The sequence below is a fragment of the Chelonoidis abingdonii genome, chromosome 2 (assembly GCF_003597395.2).
Source record: "Chelonoidis abingdonii isolate Lonesome George chromosome 2, CheloAbing_2.0, whole genome shotgun sequence".
Taxonomy (NCBI): Eukaryota; Metazoa; Chordata; order Testudines; family Testudinidae; genus Chelonoidis; species Chelonoidis abingdonii.
The window spans coordinates 107,717,859-107,733,658 of NC_133770.1; the positions used below are offsets into that span (position 1 = coordinate 107,717,859).

Here is a 15,800-nt window from a genome sequence, read left to right on the forward strand (position 1 = left end):
TCGTCTGGCCGATGTAATGGCTACAGGAAGAGCTGTCTTCCAAGACAGGTATAGCAGCGAGCAGGTCGCTAACGGGTCGAATGGAGGAGACATAAAAGTCTGGTTAACCCAGGTTGAGGTCCCAGGTTGGGGCTGGGCGGCGTACCTAAGGGTGTAAGTGCGCTCCAAGCCTTGAGGAACCCGAAACCATAGAGTGTGAGAACACAGAACAGACCACCTTAGCCTGGATGGAAGGTAGAGATGGCTGCCAAGTGTACCTCGGCGTAAACACACGCGCTAGGCTCCTCGCTGTTGCAGGCCGGAGGGTAGTCCAAAATAGAGGGGATCGAGACCCCAGCAGGAGTAAGATTTAAGCGTTTTCGCACCTGTAGGAGAGACGCTTCACCCTGGCCAGATACGTTGACCAAGGTGGAAGGCATCCGGCCACCCTGATAGTTCACGTAGGAGCCACACCGTGAGGTGAAGAAACTGCAGGTCCAGGCAGCGCGAAGTCTGCCGTGGTCCTGAGGTACGAGGTCTGGGTGGAGTGGCAGGGTTAATTGGGCAGGCTATTGACAGGCCGAGCAACGTGGCGTATTAGTTGCTGCCTGGACACATCGCTGGAGTGATCATGATGATGCGCGCTCCTGGCTCCTGCGAAGTTTGAGCAGGACCCAATGAGCCAGGGGGAACGGCGGGAAGGCATAAAGGTGTTGGCCCTTCCACGGCATGAGGACAGCGTCCGAGATCGGTCCCGGGGAGAGACCTTAGAAGGAGCAGGACCTCGGACATTTCCGCGTTCTCAACGGTAAGCGAACAGGTCATATGTGGGGGAAAAACCCCACTTCTGGCCACAAAATGCATCACATCAGGCAGGGCGACCCACTCTCATGAGATCAGGAAAACCTGCTGAGTCGAATTGCCAAGGAGAAAGGATGCTACCAGATTTATCGAGTGGGCTATGCAAAAGTCCAGAGAGATGGAATGGACTCCTGACAAAAGGAGGAGGACCATGTCCTCCCAGGTTGTCTATGTAGTACATGGCCCGTTGTGCTGGCTGTAAACACTGAGACGCTACGGCCTCGCAGCTGCTGCTGGAACCCCTGGCACGCCAGGCAGACTGCTCTCATCTTTGAACATTGATGTGGAACGCCAGCCGCCTGAGAAACCAAAGGCCTTAAGCTCGAAGGTTACTGAGGTGAGCACCTGAGCTGAGAGATGATGCCTCCATCGTCAGGGACAGTGAGGGCTGGGGCGGATAGAGCGGCATCCCTGCCCACACCAGGGAGGGAGTTAGCCACCTTCTAGGGAGCCTAGGATGCTCTAGGGAATGGTGACCCAGGAATGGACATGGACCATGGCCCCTATCCGCGTACGCCGATTGAGCCAAACTTGGAGATGACAAGGCAGAGCTTAGCGTGTTTGTTACAAACTAGCAAGAAGCCGTGGGACCCGGGAGAACCGAGACAAGTGGAACCAGAGTGGATATTCTGTAGTGACCATCAGCCTAACATGTGAATAGGTCCGTGACGATCCCCACATCACTGATGACTTGTGTCTGGAGTCTCCTCAGATAAGCCAATCACCCAGATGCGGAAACTATCCGACGTCGCGGAGGTGGTGGCGACTAGGTCACACACTCGGTTAATGCCTGTGGCGTGAGCAAGGCCAACAGCAGGACCGTAAACTGAAGTACCAACGTTGGCTAGAAAGCGGAGGTATCTCCTGTGCGAGGGAAGATGGCAATGTGAAAGTACGCGTCCTTCATTGAGGCGCATACCAGCCTCCAGATCTAAGGACAGATAATTCCCAGGGATCAGCGGAACTTCAACCTTAACATAAACAGTTGATCCCGTGAGGTGTAGGATTATGCTGAGACCTCCGTACGAGTCGGATTAGGAATAGTCGCCCCCTTCGTCCATCGGCGTCTGCCTCTCTTGTAGAGAAATTACGCCCGAGAGGATCCTGGAAGAAACCATGGGTTGGAACAAATTGAGTGGCACCCAAATTCACCATGTGCAGGGGACCGCGAACTGAAAGTAACTGGACCACCAAGAGGAAGTAGGTGGTAAGCCACTTGTAAACCGTACGCCCCCTCGGCGCACCTTTAAAAGTTCGTCTTGGTCCCCGATCGTGATTGTGAGGCCCTGATCTTGGCCCTCTAGGTCCTGACGTTGTCTGCGACCCCTCCAGTCACACCGACTGCAAAGCCCATCCGTGCTAGCACAGAGTGTGGTGTGTGGCTGGGGACGGAAGGCCGCTAGGTCATTGCGTATGCATGCCAGAGAAGAGCTCATAGGACCTTGTTGCCCTCCAGGCTTTGTAGCCTGGGTTGAATTTCACCGCAAAGAGGCCTTTACCAACAAATGGAAGTTGTGAAAGGCCGGAGGTGAAACCGGAAGCCATGAGACCTCATGGTAACGAGGCCTGAAGAGAACTCTACCCCATTTTCCCTTCCTCCAAGGGCAGTGAACTCTTGCCGGAGTCTTGATGGAGAAGCTCCATAATATATCCCCTTATCCAGGTGTTATGATATAGGGGCTAAGCAAGGGCTTATTGATTTGCCACGCAGGCTAAAAAGCTTGCAGAATAACCTTGTGCTGGTAGGGTCATTTGCCTAGCCCCCTTGATTTCGACTGGCGCTGTTGGCCATGCGTTCCCTTTTCTTGACCAACTGAAGACTAGTGCAGGAGAGGACGGACTAGACCAGTAGTCGACCCTCCATAGAGTATCGCATCGCCTGGATGGTCGAAAAACGGGTAGGGCCCTCTAGCGGGCAACCAGGCGAAAATGTCACACCGCGTCCCTACCTCCGGGACCTCCTGCAGCTGGAGTCCCATTGAGTGCTACCCTCCATAGGAGAGCTGATGGCTCTCATTGTGTGTGGGCCACCAGATCGCGGTCCTGAGCATAAGAGCTCCGCGTGGGAAGACACTGATGCGTGTCTGGATGGCCATGGAGGCTGAAAGATCATGGGCAGAGAGTCTGACTCTACCAGACCTTGCCCAACTGCACCTGGGACCAGTACCGCAAGCGCACTGGTACCTGAACGGATCCGGACCTGCGACCAGAGCGCTGGGAGGTCGACTGAGATCAGTTGAGCGGCTACAGAGTCACAGTGCCTGTAGCGCTGGAGCCGGAACAGTCCAGATAATCAGGACGGGTGACGGGACACCACACCTGTGCGGCGAGTGCGACCGGTGCCGAGGAACAGCGTCGGACTGCAAGTGGCTCGTCAGAAGCAGGAGGCCTACAGAACTTGGACCGTGCTGCGAACCGTGATCAAGAACGGCGCCGCTCTGCTGCCGACAGCAGGATGGTCGTACAAGGAGGCTGCCAAGAACTGTAGTAACCGCACCGCGTCGCGGGGTTCAGGCAGCATCCACTCTGTCACGGCAACGAGATCCTCATCGTGGAAGTGGTCTCCGGCGTGATGAGAACAGTAAGCTCGACCACAGTGTATGGGGAGTGTCAGGCACCGATCAGCCCTTGTGGGACCAGGATCGACGGTGCTACTTCGCCGCCTCAGCAGGTGTCGTGCCAAGGCATCTGGCTTAGCACTCTCTTCCGGTGCAGTTTGCACGGAGCAGTAGCAGGAAGTCGACACGCGTGCCGCGGGGACAGTCAGGCACGGATTCACGCCCTTGTGGGACTCGGACACTGCGGACGTTGTCGTGCGCGGCAAGGTCTTGCCGCTAATGCATCTTAGATAGCTCTGCTGCGGCCGTTAGCACGGACAGCAGGAACAGGAACTCAACCACGGCGCGTCCGGAGACGGTCAAGCACTGATTCAACGGTCTTTTGGGACTGGACGACGTGCCGACGTTGTTGTAGCGTGCAGTGTCGGTGCCGGGCGATCCGACTTAGGCGAGCTCTAGCTGCGTGCAGTTGCATGGAAGCAGCAACAGGAAGCTCAACCACAGCCCATTCCGGGAGCAGCAGGCCTGATTCAACGCCCCGCGGACCCAACGTCCGGCGTCCTCAGCCTCTGGTGCTCACCATCTCCAGGGCTGGAACTGCACTGCCACCGCCCAGATCTCCAGGGCTGAGGAGCCTGCTCCATGCCATCTTCCCTTCGGTGCTCCATGGCAGGGGGGAGAGAGCTGCGGCTGTGCGCCCACACTTCCAGCACTCGAGCTGGGCCACACCGCCTGCCTTTTCTCTGGCTAGGATGCTAGCTTGCGGGGCTAGCAGCTGCGTGAAAGGCTCTGGCTCACGGGGAAGGCAGTACTTCGCCAAAGGCCAGACTGAGACTAGCCCCCCAGCCAGTGGTTCACACCTCCCATGAGTGTAAATCTAGAGTAACTTATATTAAATGTGATATACCATCATGCCACAATGCCCCTCTGCCATGTACATGCCAAACTGGACTGTCTTACGCAAAAGAAAATGATGCAAATCAGTAGATATCAAGAATTACAACATTCAAAAACCAGTTGGAGAACACTTCAACCTTCCTGGTCACTCGATAACAGACTTAAAAGTGGCAATTCTTCAAACAAAAAAACTTCAAAAACAGACTCCAAAGAGAAACTGAGGAACTGGAATTAATTTGCAAATAGGACACCATCAAATTAGGACTGAATAAAGACTGGGAGTGGATGGGTCACTACAAAAACTAATTTCCCCATACTGTTATTCAAACCTTCTTGTCAATTGTTTGAAATGGGCCACTCTGTTTACATTGGCCTCATTACCACTACAAAGGTGATTTTTCCTCTCTTGGTATTCTACTGTTGAGAATAGCTCACTTCCACTTTAATTGAATTGTCTCATTAGCACTGACCCCCCATATTTTCATGTACTGTGTATATATACCTGCCTACTGGTTTTTCCACTCCATGCATCTGATGAAGTGGGTTTTAGCTCACGAAAGCGTATGCCCAAATAAATATGTTCGTTTCTAAGGTGTCATAAGTACTCCTCATTTTTTCATTAAACTCAACGCTGAAGAAACAGATCAACATTTGCTGCACATTTTCAAATGCAATGTGTTTACCTCAGGTTACAGAGTAGTGTAACTTAACTGCATTCTAACTATATTTATCATACACCTCAGCTGCACCCAGCTTGCTGGTGATAATGAGCAAGTCAGAAAGAAAATCTCTGAGGGTTTTGTCCTGAAATCTTACTTCAGATTCTACGTGTGATCTGAAAGGCAGGATCTGAAAGGGCTGGCTGTAGTCGGGCGTGACCGGGGCTCAACCCTCCTTCAAGGAGGGGAGGGGAGCCACGCCGGCTCACCACGCTCCGGTTGGGTGAAACAAGCAAGGCCACACACAGTCTGAGCTCAGGCCCTTCAGCAGGGGCTGAGCAGCTAAGGCAACAGGATATAGTTGAGCCCGGGCCCTTGGGCAGGGCGGGCTACACACAGTTTGAGCTCAGGCCCTTCAGCAGGGGCTGAGCAGGTGAGGCAACAGTATATAGTTGAGCCCAGGCCCTTGGGCAGGGCGGGGCAACACACAGTTTGACCTCAGGCCTTTCAGCAGGGGCTGAGCAGGTAAGGCAACCACTGTAGATGGCCTCCTTAGGCAAAGGGAGGGGGGAGTCTGCCACCCTTAAAGGGGTGGCAGGGGGAACGCAGGCCTCCCACTCCACTGCGTTCCAGCCTGGGGCCCTAGCAGTGGTCAACGCTGCTGACGGTCAGTGGGGGATCCTGACCGAAACACACTGACATGGGCTCAGGAGAGTCTGCCAGCCAGACGGGAGTCGGCTGCCCCCGGGCCACTTCCAACCTCCCCTCCCTGGGTACTGCCTTCGCGGCGTCGTCCGGGGTTCCCAACCATGGTTCCTCAGCAGGCTCGCGGCGGGAGGTCCATCCACTCCTCCAGGTACCGGGGTTCGGGCGTCGGTCCAGTCCTCAGGGTACCGGGTGGGCGGTCCGGTCCAGTCTCCACAGGCCAAGCGTCAAGGCTCCGCGGCTGCTCTGGTATTGGCCCAGGGGAGTCAGGCCAGTACCCCTCCGGATACGGGCGTGGGTAGGCTGGGCCCAGCGGGGAGCTCAGGCCTCAGCGTCTGCCTTCTCTGCAGCCTCCCCTAACTGAGGGCTGGGGCCGGGCTTTTATACTTCCTGTCCCACCCCTTGACTTCCTGGGGGCGGGGACAGGCGGAGGGGGCCGTGAACTTCCGGTCCCACCCCTTGACTTCCGGGGGGCGGGGATAGGCGGCCGGGCCTCTGCCCGGGGCCGCAGGTTTTCTGGCCTATTCCCTTCAGGAGCGTAGGGGAGGGGAGCCCCCTCGCTACACTGGCAAAAACCCATTCATTTACCAACTGAGCACATATTTGGTGTGAAAAACATCAAGCCACAAACATGAAATGCAACTTTTATTTCAGATCATTAAAAAGGAAAAAAAAAACTAAAACTGTGTCTCAGTTTCTCCTTCTGTCAAATGAATGATCATACTTAGCTACTTCACAGGGACTGCTGTGAGGGTGAATAAATGTTTGTTAAGTACTGAAATTCTAGGATTGAAGGGACTATGGAAGTTCAAGGTCTCTTTGCTTTCTCCTTCTTCCTCTCACCTTCCTCCTTCCCAACACAACCAGATCCTTCTGTTTTCCCCTCACTTCATCCTGTCATTCCTTGGACTTCCAGCTCCTCCTCTGTGTGCAACACACCAGTACTTCTCCTACAGGATCCCCAATTCCATCTTTTTTCAACCCCCAAAAACTCTTAAATAATAATTGGAGATATACCAATCTCCTACAACTGGAAAAGACCTTGAAAGGTCATTGCGTCCAGCCCCCTGCCTTCACTAGCAAGACCACTTTTTGCCCCAGATCCCTAAGTGGCCCCCTCAAGAATTGAACTCACAACCCTAAGTTTAGCAAGTCAATGCTCAAACCACTGAGCTATCCATCCCCCATCTTAATAATCCAACTTTTTCATGATACCTACCAACATGCTCCATACACTATTGCTCGTTCTCCCACATCAAAGGTAGGTGGCTTTGATGGGGTCACATTATGAAAATAGAGGGTCTCAGCTCTGGAACTCTTCCTCTTGGGTATTGAGTAGCATCTCTATTCATATTTCACTTGGTCTGTGGTTCTCTCAAGCCAAAGATGCCCCAGCATAATTGCCTCCTCCTTGACTCCAAGGAAGCCCAAAACATTTGCAACAAAGTTGCTGCAAATCAAATAGTTTCTTAAACGATTAAATGCCTGGTTTAATCTAATGAAGGGGTTCTCAAACTTCATTGCACCGTGACCCCTGTCTAACAACAAAAACTACTACACAGTCCCAGGAAGGGGGACTGAAGCCAGAGTCCACCTGAGTCCTGCTGCCCCAGTTGGTAGGGCTCAGGCTTTGGCCCCAGGCCCCAGCAAGTCTAATGCCAGCCCGGCAACGCCATTAAAATAGATTCGTGACCCACTCTGGGGTCCGACCCACAGTTTGAGAACTGCTTATGTAATGTTTTATATAGTCCAGCCTGTAGCCCTGACAAATATCACATAGCAAGGTAACTGGAGAGGAAATTTTTGATATTTATTAAGATCTCTGGACAAAAAATGTCTTCTCTCAGTCTTCTATATTCAGATGCCATGATGAAATCAGGCCCCCAAAATAATGAGACTGGCTTAAAAATTATGAGACTTTAAAGAATGCTACATTTTGGGTTCTTTTTATTTGCATTCTGGGTTTTGAATCATTAAGAGTCATGACCCTGAGGCTAGAAACTTACTTCAAAAAAGAAAGAAAAAAGAAAGAAGGACATAATGTGAGAGACACAATAAAATCATGAAAGTTGGCAACACTGATGCCCTTAGAATGGGTGCACTCCAAATTTCATATCAGTTTCAGAGGTGTCACTGTTCTAGCAGCAGGGGCCGGGGCAAGGATGTTTCGTGCCCTAGGCGAAACTTCCACCTTGCGCCCTCTCCCCCACCTCCGCTCTGAGGCGCCCTTGCAGCAGCTCCCCACCCCCAACCCTCTGCCCTGAGGCACCCCCCCGCACCTCAGCTTAGGCGTCGCAAGCCTGGGAGGTGGGAGAAGTGAAGCAGCCACGGCATGCTTGGGGAGGAGGCGGGGCAGGGGTGATCTGGGGTGGGGAGTTCCCCTGCGTGCCGCCCCCCCCCCTTATTTGCTGCAGGCGGCCCTCCCCATGCTTCCCTGCCCCAGCTCCCTCCGCCTAAATGCCAGGAGTGGCCGAAGATCCGGCCACCACGGTCGCAGCCGAAGAAAATGGCGCCCCCCAAATCCTAGCACCCTAGACAACCGCCTAGGTCGCCTAAATGGTTGCACCGGCCCTGCTAGCAGCATTCCTTGTTAAACGTCGGGAATATCGCTCGAATCAGTAATACCTCTAAAACAAGAATGAACTTTTGAAACGTGTCCAGTGTACTTCCCCATCTCATAAGGCTGCTGAGGATTAATTAACTGATATTTTAAAAATGTTTTGGAGATGGAAACGGATATATAAGTGTTAAAATGCTGTTACTGGTATAAAAAAAAAAATGCCTTTCCAATTCTTGACCCAAGTCTGTAATGAAGAAAAAAGGCCACAAAAGAAAGCTTCTAAGTCATGGCCTAATAAGTTAAGAGAAACACTGAGTAAGCTGTATGCATTGGCAGGAAAAAAGTATACAAAGTATTTTGGACAGAACTGAGAAATCAGTCAGCAGTTTTAGTCTTTCCTTGATCTTACAAACTGGTATTCTTCACAAGCAGGAACCCACTGAACAAAGTAAACAACTGAATTCAACAAATATACTACACTGTATCAATGGTATATATGGTATTGCATGTATTTCTTCAAGCATTTTTATGTCTAAAGTTTAGAAAATAGCATTAATATATGTCTTTAATTCTGTACATTACCATTAATCAGGGGTATAAAGCTTTTACAATTTTTAATTTTATTTACATTGCCCCAAACTATCTCTGCAAATGAATGTAGTTCCCTCCCTCAGAACAGATCCACAGTTCTCAAGCATGGAGCTAGTCTGGCATGGGGTGACCTTTGGTTGCCAAACCACAGCCATACAGTACATGGCCCCCTAGGACGCGAGTGTTCCAAATGGCCATATTAATTTTGGTCTCAGCAGGAAACCAATACATGCCCTGCCTATCTAACTTGCAGACATTCCCTCTGCAAACATTTACAATTCATGCATTTTGCTATTCAATCACTGTACGTGCCTTCCAGTCATACTTGTGCCTATAATACATTTCTTTTATTTGGTTCATTTTCATTACACACAGAACTCAGGCATTAAAATAGAGTGAAACATTTTACAGCCTGCAACCCACAGCAGCACAGAAACCATAATGAATTCACAGATGTGATTACCTTCTTCTAAGTTAAAAGCATTACTTCAGAAAGGTCATTTCATAAAATGGGTTGATTTGCTGAAGAATGAACATACCTCAGCTTGTCCAACAGCCAATCCTCCAGACGAACTCTTGTCAGCCTGGTCAAACAAAGGGTTGCTTTAATTAGTGAAATATTACCAACTGATGGGGCAAATTCCAAAAATACTTCACTACAATTAGGAAAGCTTTCCTTCTATTCATTTCTACACAGCATTTAAGAAATAATATTTAACCCCTTGACAGCCATATAGGTATACCTTTAGTAAGCCCCATGCAGTCTCCCTCAACTGTCTCTCACAATACTAGCTATCGTGCTGTGGAAAAATCATTGCTGCATTAGAAAGGCTTCTTGCAGATATTAATTACAGTTTTCAGTTTCTATTTTTATTTGTATTTTTGGCTCCTTTACCAAAGTGTAACTTCCTAGAAAATTCTTTCTTTACAGGTTTATTTATACAGAAATTTTGACCCCATACATTTGACCAAAAATGGGTTGCTTCATAGCAATGCAATAAGCATAAGAGGTTTTCTGGAAACCTCATACTGTTTTTAATACAGTTTCATTAATTGTTCCTACCTTGTATGTAATCATCTACATCCTTACACACTGGAGAAGACCTCCATGTTAGACTGAATGCTTGTCTCTCTCAACAACAGAAGTTTGTCCAATAAAAAAATATTACCTCACCCACTTTGTCTCTCTAATATCCTGGAACCAACATGGTTACAACTCTACAAACATATATTACATATGCCCTTTACAGCCAAATTTACAAACATAGGCACTGAAGCTCTGCATGCATATTCATCCTCATTGCATGTGCATGTGCAAACACTTGTTGGCTTGTTTTAAGATTAAGCTGAAGTGTTGTTATGACATACTATGGCTCATAGTCAATATAAACCAATCATTCCTAAATAAGGAGCTTACAGAGAATTAAGAGGTATTTGCTAGTACCCTTACTCTGCTCTTTAGCAGCTCATCTCTGTATTTAACTGACTCATATCTTTGGTCAGAAATTATGAGTCTTTTAAATGGCAATGGGTCAGATCCTGCTCATTTTTCTTACGCGAGATGTCCCACTGACTACAATGGAACTATTAATGTGAACAAGGCTTTGACTCTTGGAACCCATCTTCTTCAGGAATTCTGATCCTATGTGAGCAAGATACCTTATGAATTTTTCACTGAAATTACACCTTAGCTGAACTATTCCCTTTATAAACATTACCCTATAATTTGCTCCTGTCTTTCTATTTCCTGTTATTTATTGTAGCCACAGTTTATGCTATATCTGGATGCTTTTAAAAACTAATTTTACAGCCAGCATCTTGTTGTATAATCTATGGCAAGGTTTACTTATTATCTAACCTAATGTTCTAATTTTCTACAATCTCAACCTGTTTAAATCCAACAATTTACTTTTTCTAAGAAAAGGTAAATCTCATACCTATGTCATCACAGGAGGATGTGTATTCGGTTTTGCATTATAAGGGTCCTATATTTACATCAGTTGTAAATTTGTTCTCACAAACGCCATTTTTGTAGATAAGTGGTTACGGCCCATATTTTGACAGTCAATGGGATTTAGGCTCCTAAATGTCTATGCCACTTTTGAAAATAAGACTTAGGATCCTAACTCACTTAGGATGCTGCTATGTTGAACCCAGCAATGCCTAAATACCTTTAAAAATCTGCGGAACACGTATGAGAAAACAGGCATTTCTGCAGACACAAGTTGAAAGGGAGCAGCTGATAACCTAGTCCTCTAATAGGGTTTTGTTGTTATTGTTTTTAACAATTGCTTCATATGAATTTTCAGCAGCCCAAGCATCACTGAAATGGAAATTTTGGGACCTAAGTCCTTTTCCCTACAAAGAATGTAATAAAGCCTATACGTGTCCTTTAAAAAACCCCCACAAAAGCTGAAAATATACAGTTGTATTTCAGCTTGATAACTATCGGTAACTATTTTATAGAATAGTTAAGCAATGTGTGTGTGACTTCTCTTAGCCCATTGGACTTTCTTCAGCTGTCAGCACATTTGTGAGTACAGAGCAGCAATTACCAAGCCCCACAGAACATACTAATGCAAGTTTAATAAATAATAATTATCCCTTGTAACTCATTAAACCAGTGGTTCCCAACATTTTATAATGATGGCAAGCCATCTGTGGGGAATGACCCAGCGTCTCGAGATTTAAAAGCATGAGCCTCTACTACTTGAGTCAAAGAACCAGGTCTAATATTTAGAAGCAATAGCTGACTCGTAAATCTCTATCAGAGGTTCAGCCACTAGAGGGTGACAAAGAGCCATACTGTGGTAGCATGGGTTAAACATCTGTAGTGAGTCTCTCTCTTAAAATGGCTTGGAGGATGGATGTTTCCTTGTGCCCATTTGCACCATGCCCTGGCACCATTATCTTCTTTTTCTTCTCAGATAAAGCCAATGCTGTACAGAAATCAGTTCATCCCACCCACAGACGTATAGCATGAAGTGCAAATCTGGCAGCCATATTGGGCCAGCAACTCTACACAATTGCTCTTAGTAGAGGGGTAAGGGCACAGTGCCATATTATCACAGGGGGTGTTGAGATAGATAGAATGCAATTACTCATGTTGGAATATGGCCAGGATACTTGGCCTAGAACAGCAATGCTCCTTAAAAGTTCTAAGGGACCTTTAATACCCAAAGAGATAGTTGCAACATTCAAAACAAAAGCCCCTCAACTACTACAGCTAAAATTTATAAGCAACACAGAAATTATTCAACTGGGACCACAGTAAAATAAAGCTTATTCATTTTAAAAACTGAAGTACTTTAATTTCTTCCTGAAAACCTGTTCTGGAATCAGTTAGGGTAACAGAAATGTGGAATGCCAGTCATTAAATTCTGCTATTTAGTATCTTCAGCGTCAAATGCCCACAACTTAACATACAGTAAATAAACAGGCTTACCAATTTTCCATTGTGGCATGTTGTACACGAATAGTATTTCAAAGTATAGAAAATAATGCACACAGCTATGCCTTTCTGAAAGGAACCACTAAGGAAAAATATGAATCAAAATCTGCAGTACCTGATAGCTGGTAATTCTGAAGCACAACTCTGTGGTAAATTCCATAGCCAAGAAATTCCAGCATACAAGGTGCTCTACCTGTTTCATCGGATAATTTTAGTCAATTCTGGTTCAAACACGTGCTTGACACATGAACCATTTAGGGGAAGAGGAATATAATATGCTTGTCATCCACAAATTTCAAAACCCTTAAAAGGGCAGATGAAAAAACTGAGACACAGGTGGGTTTAAGCTAAATATTTCAAATGTAAGAACCTAACGTTAGGCATCTAAATAAAATGACTGATTCTCAGAGATGCTTAGCATTCAGTGACTTCAAAGCAACTCACAGGAACTCCCATGTAATCTTACATCACTTTTCAATGCAACATGTATTCTATGATTAATTACTTGCACTGCAGTAAAAACACTCCAAAACTGAGATTCGCACTGAGTTTAAAACCAAGCTAAATAACACAAGGTGTAAATCATTTTATTTTCTGTGCATATAATTCATTGAAAAAACACCTGTCTGAATTTACTCAAAGCTATCAAAATGTTATTATTATACAGAATACTGCACAGTTTCAGTAGGGAGTTAGAGGGGAGGGACTTACTGCAGAATCAGTGTCCACATACCATAGAATACATAGCACCCTGAATGCAATGAACATCTTTCAATGGCCATTTTATAGCGAACCCATGGCCAGATCAGGAATTCTGCTGCTCTTTCTCTGACAGCATTTTCCTCTCTGCTTTGGAACTCAAGCTCAGCAGACAGAGAAACATCTTCCTGCAGGCAAGAATGAACAATCTCGCCCAATTACATAGCCATGTGTGGGCTATGAGCAATTTTCCAAACATAAAAGGCAAAAGGGAATTTGCTATCCATATATTAACAAGTTAAAACATGCCACCTGCAGATGGAAGGGATCAAAGTGTCTATTTGAGTCACCTCAAAATTAATCCCCTCCAGGAATGTTTTTCTCTCACTGTGTTCCCCCACACCCTCAAGAGCAGAAAGCCAAGCTCAAAGAATACTCCCAGCATTTTTACACAAATATGATATTCCCTAATACACCACACCCTCTTCTTTCTGTAAAATAATGTTTTTTTCTCCCCCACAATCCCCAAACACACAATGCAGCAGAGGGCTGATTTCATATTTATTGTCTATCAATCATGAAGCCATGTTTTGTCAGAAAAAGATTCATTGCAAGTTTCTGTTGGGAATGGCATTTCCTTGATAGAAAGGCTTTCTTCGTCATAGGACAGATCACACTCTGGTTGCAACTTGAAAATTCTTCCACAGTGCAGAGAAGATGGACAAGTAAAATGTATTGCAACCTTTAGAAAACAAAATGCAAAATGTGGAATCCTTTTTACAGACGTAAATAAAATAAATGAATTTGATGAGGATAAAAATGTAAGAGGAAAAAAGAAAAAATAGCCAGCCAGTATGACATGTAGACTTAATATCTATGTTCAGTGAGAAATTTACTCCTAGGCAGAGAAGACCAGGTTAAAACATATACACTACTGAAGCTCCATGTTGAGGGTTTAAGTAGAACCGGAATGTTGCACAAGCCTTGCACTGCTTTCTCTACAAATGGGGAGGACTTCACACCCAGTGGCCAAGCTGAAAATAATATAATAATAATTATGATTTGGAGGGGGCTTGGAAAGATGTATCCGTTCTTTTAAACCTTAGACCAAAAGCAATAGTCTTCAAAATAGAAGTAGGCAAGTTTTTACTGTTCCCACAAACTACCCAATTCTTCTCACACTGAAGCAGGAACAAAACACATAATATACATTTTAGTAACTGGTGATGACAAGGCCAGTCCCAGGTGTTTTGTCTCCAGGACTAGGGTTGCCAGCCCTCCTGGATTGTTCTGGAGTCTCCAGGAATTAAAGATTAATCTTTAATTAAAGATTATGTCATGCAATGAAACCTCCAGAATATGTCCAGCCAAAACTATCCAATCTGCGATGGAAAACGTTTTCAGTGCTCCCTCCTCACCCAAAGGGCACAAGCAAATAAACAAAAACAAAACAAAAATTTTGACACTAAGGGCAACCACTGTGATGACTCACCATTAAGACCAGTGACGAGCCAGCAGCAGCACCCCTTCTACTTTCAGCGTCAGCATGCTACTGAGAGTCTAAGAACTGCGTAGGAGAGAGATGTCCTCTTCTGTTTATGATCTTTATTTACTACTAATAATAATAATTTGTATAACAGTAGTGTTTAGAGATCAAACTGAAATTGGGCCCCAAATGTGGTCTGCACTATACCAACTAAAATGCAAGGGTTTTTTAAAAAACGAATTGATCTTTATCCAAAATATATTTCTGCTTTCAAAAAATTTTATGTTTCAACAACTGGCTTATTTTTGAGTGAAAATAGGATACACGTCATACAATTTTGATACAATTGGACTAATTTTGAAAAATTGGAAGGAACTGCAAAAAATTGTGTTTTTGAGGTTCTCTCATTACATTTCCAGTATTTCTTCCTTCCTCCCTTCCCCCCGGTAAATAAATAAAATTCTTTAAGACAACAGTGCTCAGGATGAACACTATTTCAATCATCATCACTCCATTTTATAATTGCTATGTTTGGCATCAAATTAAACAACTCTGGAGACCTTTATTTGTTCACAATACAGGTAACGCATCCATAGCAGGAGTGCCAACCTCCCCCCACTAAACCCTGATATCGCCTTTTGCTTATATTGATATGACAACACCATCAAAAGCAGAACTTAGAGCCTATTTTCATAGTGCTTTTGGCAAGAGAGACAAAAGTTTATTAGGAACTGGATGGAAGCCATGAACTTCTTTCATATAGGCCACTGAAGAGCTATCAGATAATAATGACTTGGGCTTTATGTCCATTTCAGAGTCATAAGTATGTTCCATAATTCAGAACAATTCATAAACATCAGAGTTAGATCTAAACGTTAAAATAAGAAGCACACGAGATCTAAAACATCTGAATGTTGTAAAAAAAAAAGTAATAGACTGTTTACAGTGGATTCTGCTTATTAGCGGCCCCTCAGCTCGGCTGCCAGCAAAAAATTGCTATTATCTGGCTTTGCTAGTAAGAGGAAGGCAGGTTTAAGAGGCAGCAGCCAGGCAAGGAAGTGCTGGGACGTGCTGTCCCTGGCTGCAGCCTTGCAAATCTGCCTGCAGGGAGGATGCAGCCTGGATGCCAGGGCTTTCCACTGGGAGCAGGGGCACTGGGGGCTCACATTACCCTCTCCAAGCATTAGGGCTCAGCACATCCCAGTGCTTCCTTTCCTGTGTGCAGTCCTCTGAGAGGGCACAATCCAGAAAGCACAGAAAGAGGTACAGTGCAGTTCCAGCATCTGGGCTGCAGTTCTCCCTTCCCCTGTCCCACTACTGCTCAGCCCACAGCCTCCCCTCCCATCTCACCACC

The 15,800-nt window shown here is 46.2% G+C and overlaps 1 protein-coding gene across 3 annotated transcripts in view; it reads right to left on the reverse strand.

Moving 5' to 3' along the window:
* TNS3 (tensin 3) overlaps nucleotides 1–15,800 on the reverse strand; it is a 437,135-nt gene that overhangs the window by 298,928 nt on the left and 122,407 nt on the right. For all 3 annotated transcript variants that reach the window (XM_032796818.2, XM_032796815.2, XM_075062606.1), the window contains exon 2: nucleotides 9,350–9,394. In XM_032796818.2, the coding sequence (XP_032652709.1) occupies nucleotides 9,350–9,394 (45 nt within the window). The remainder of the gene's footprint in view (nucleotides 1–9,349; nucleotides 9,395–15,800) is intronic.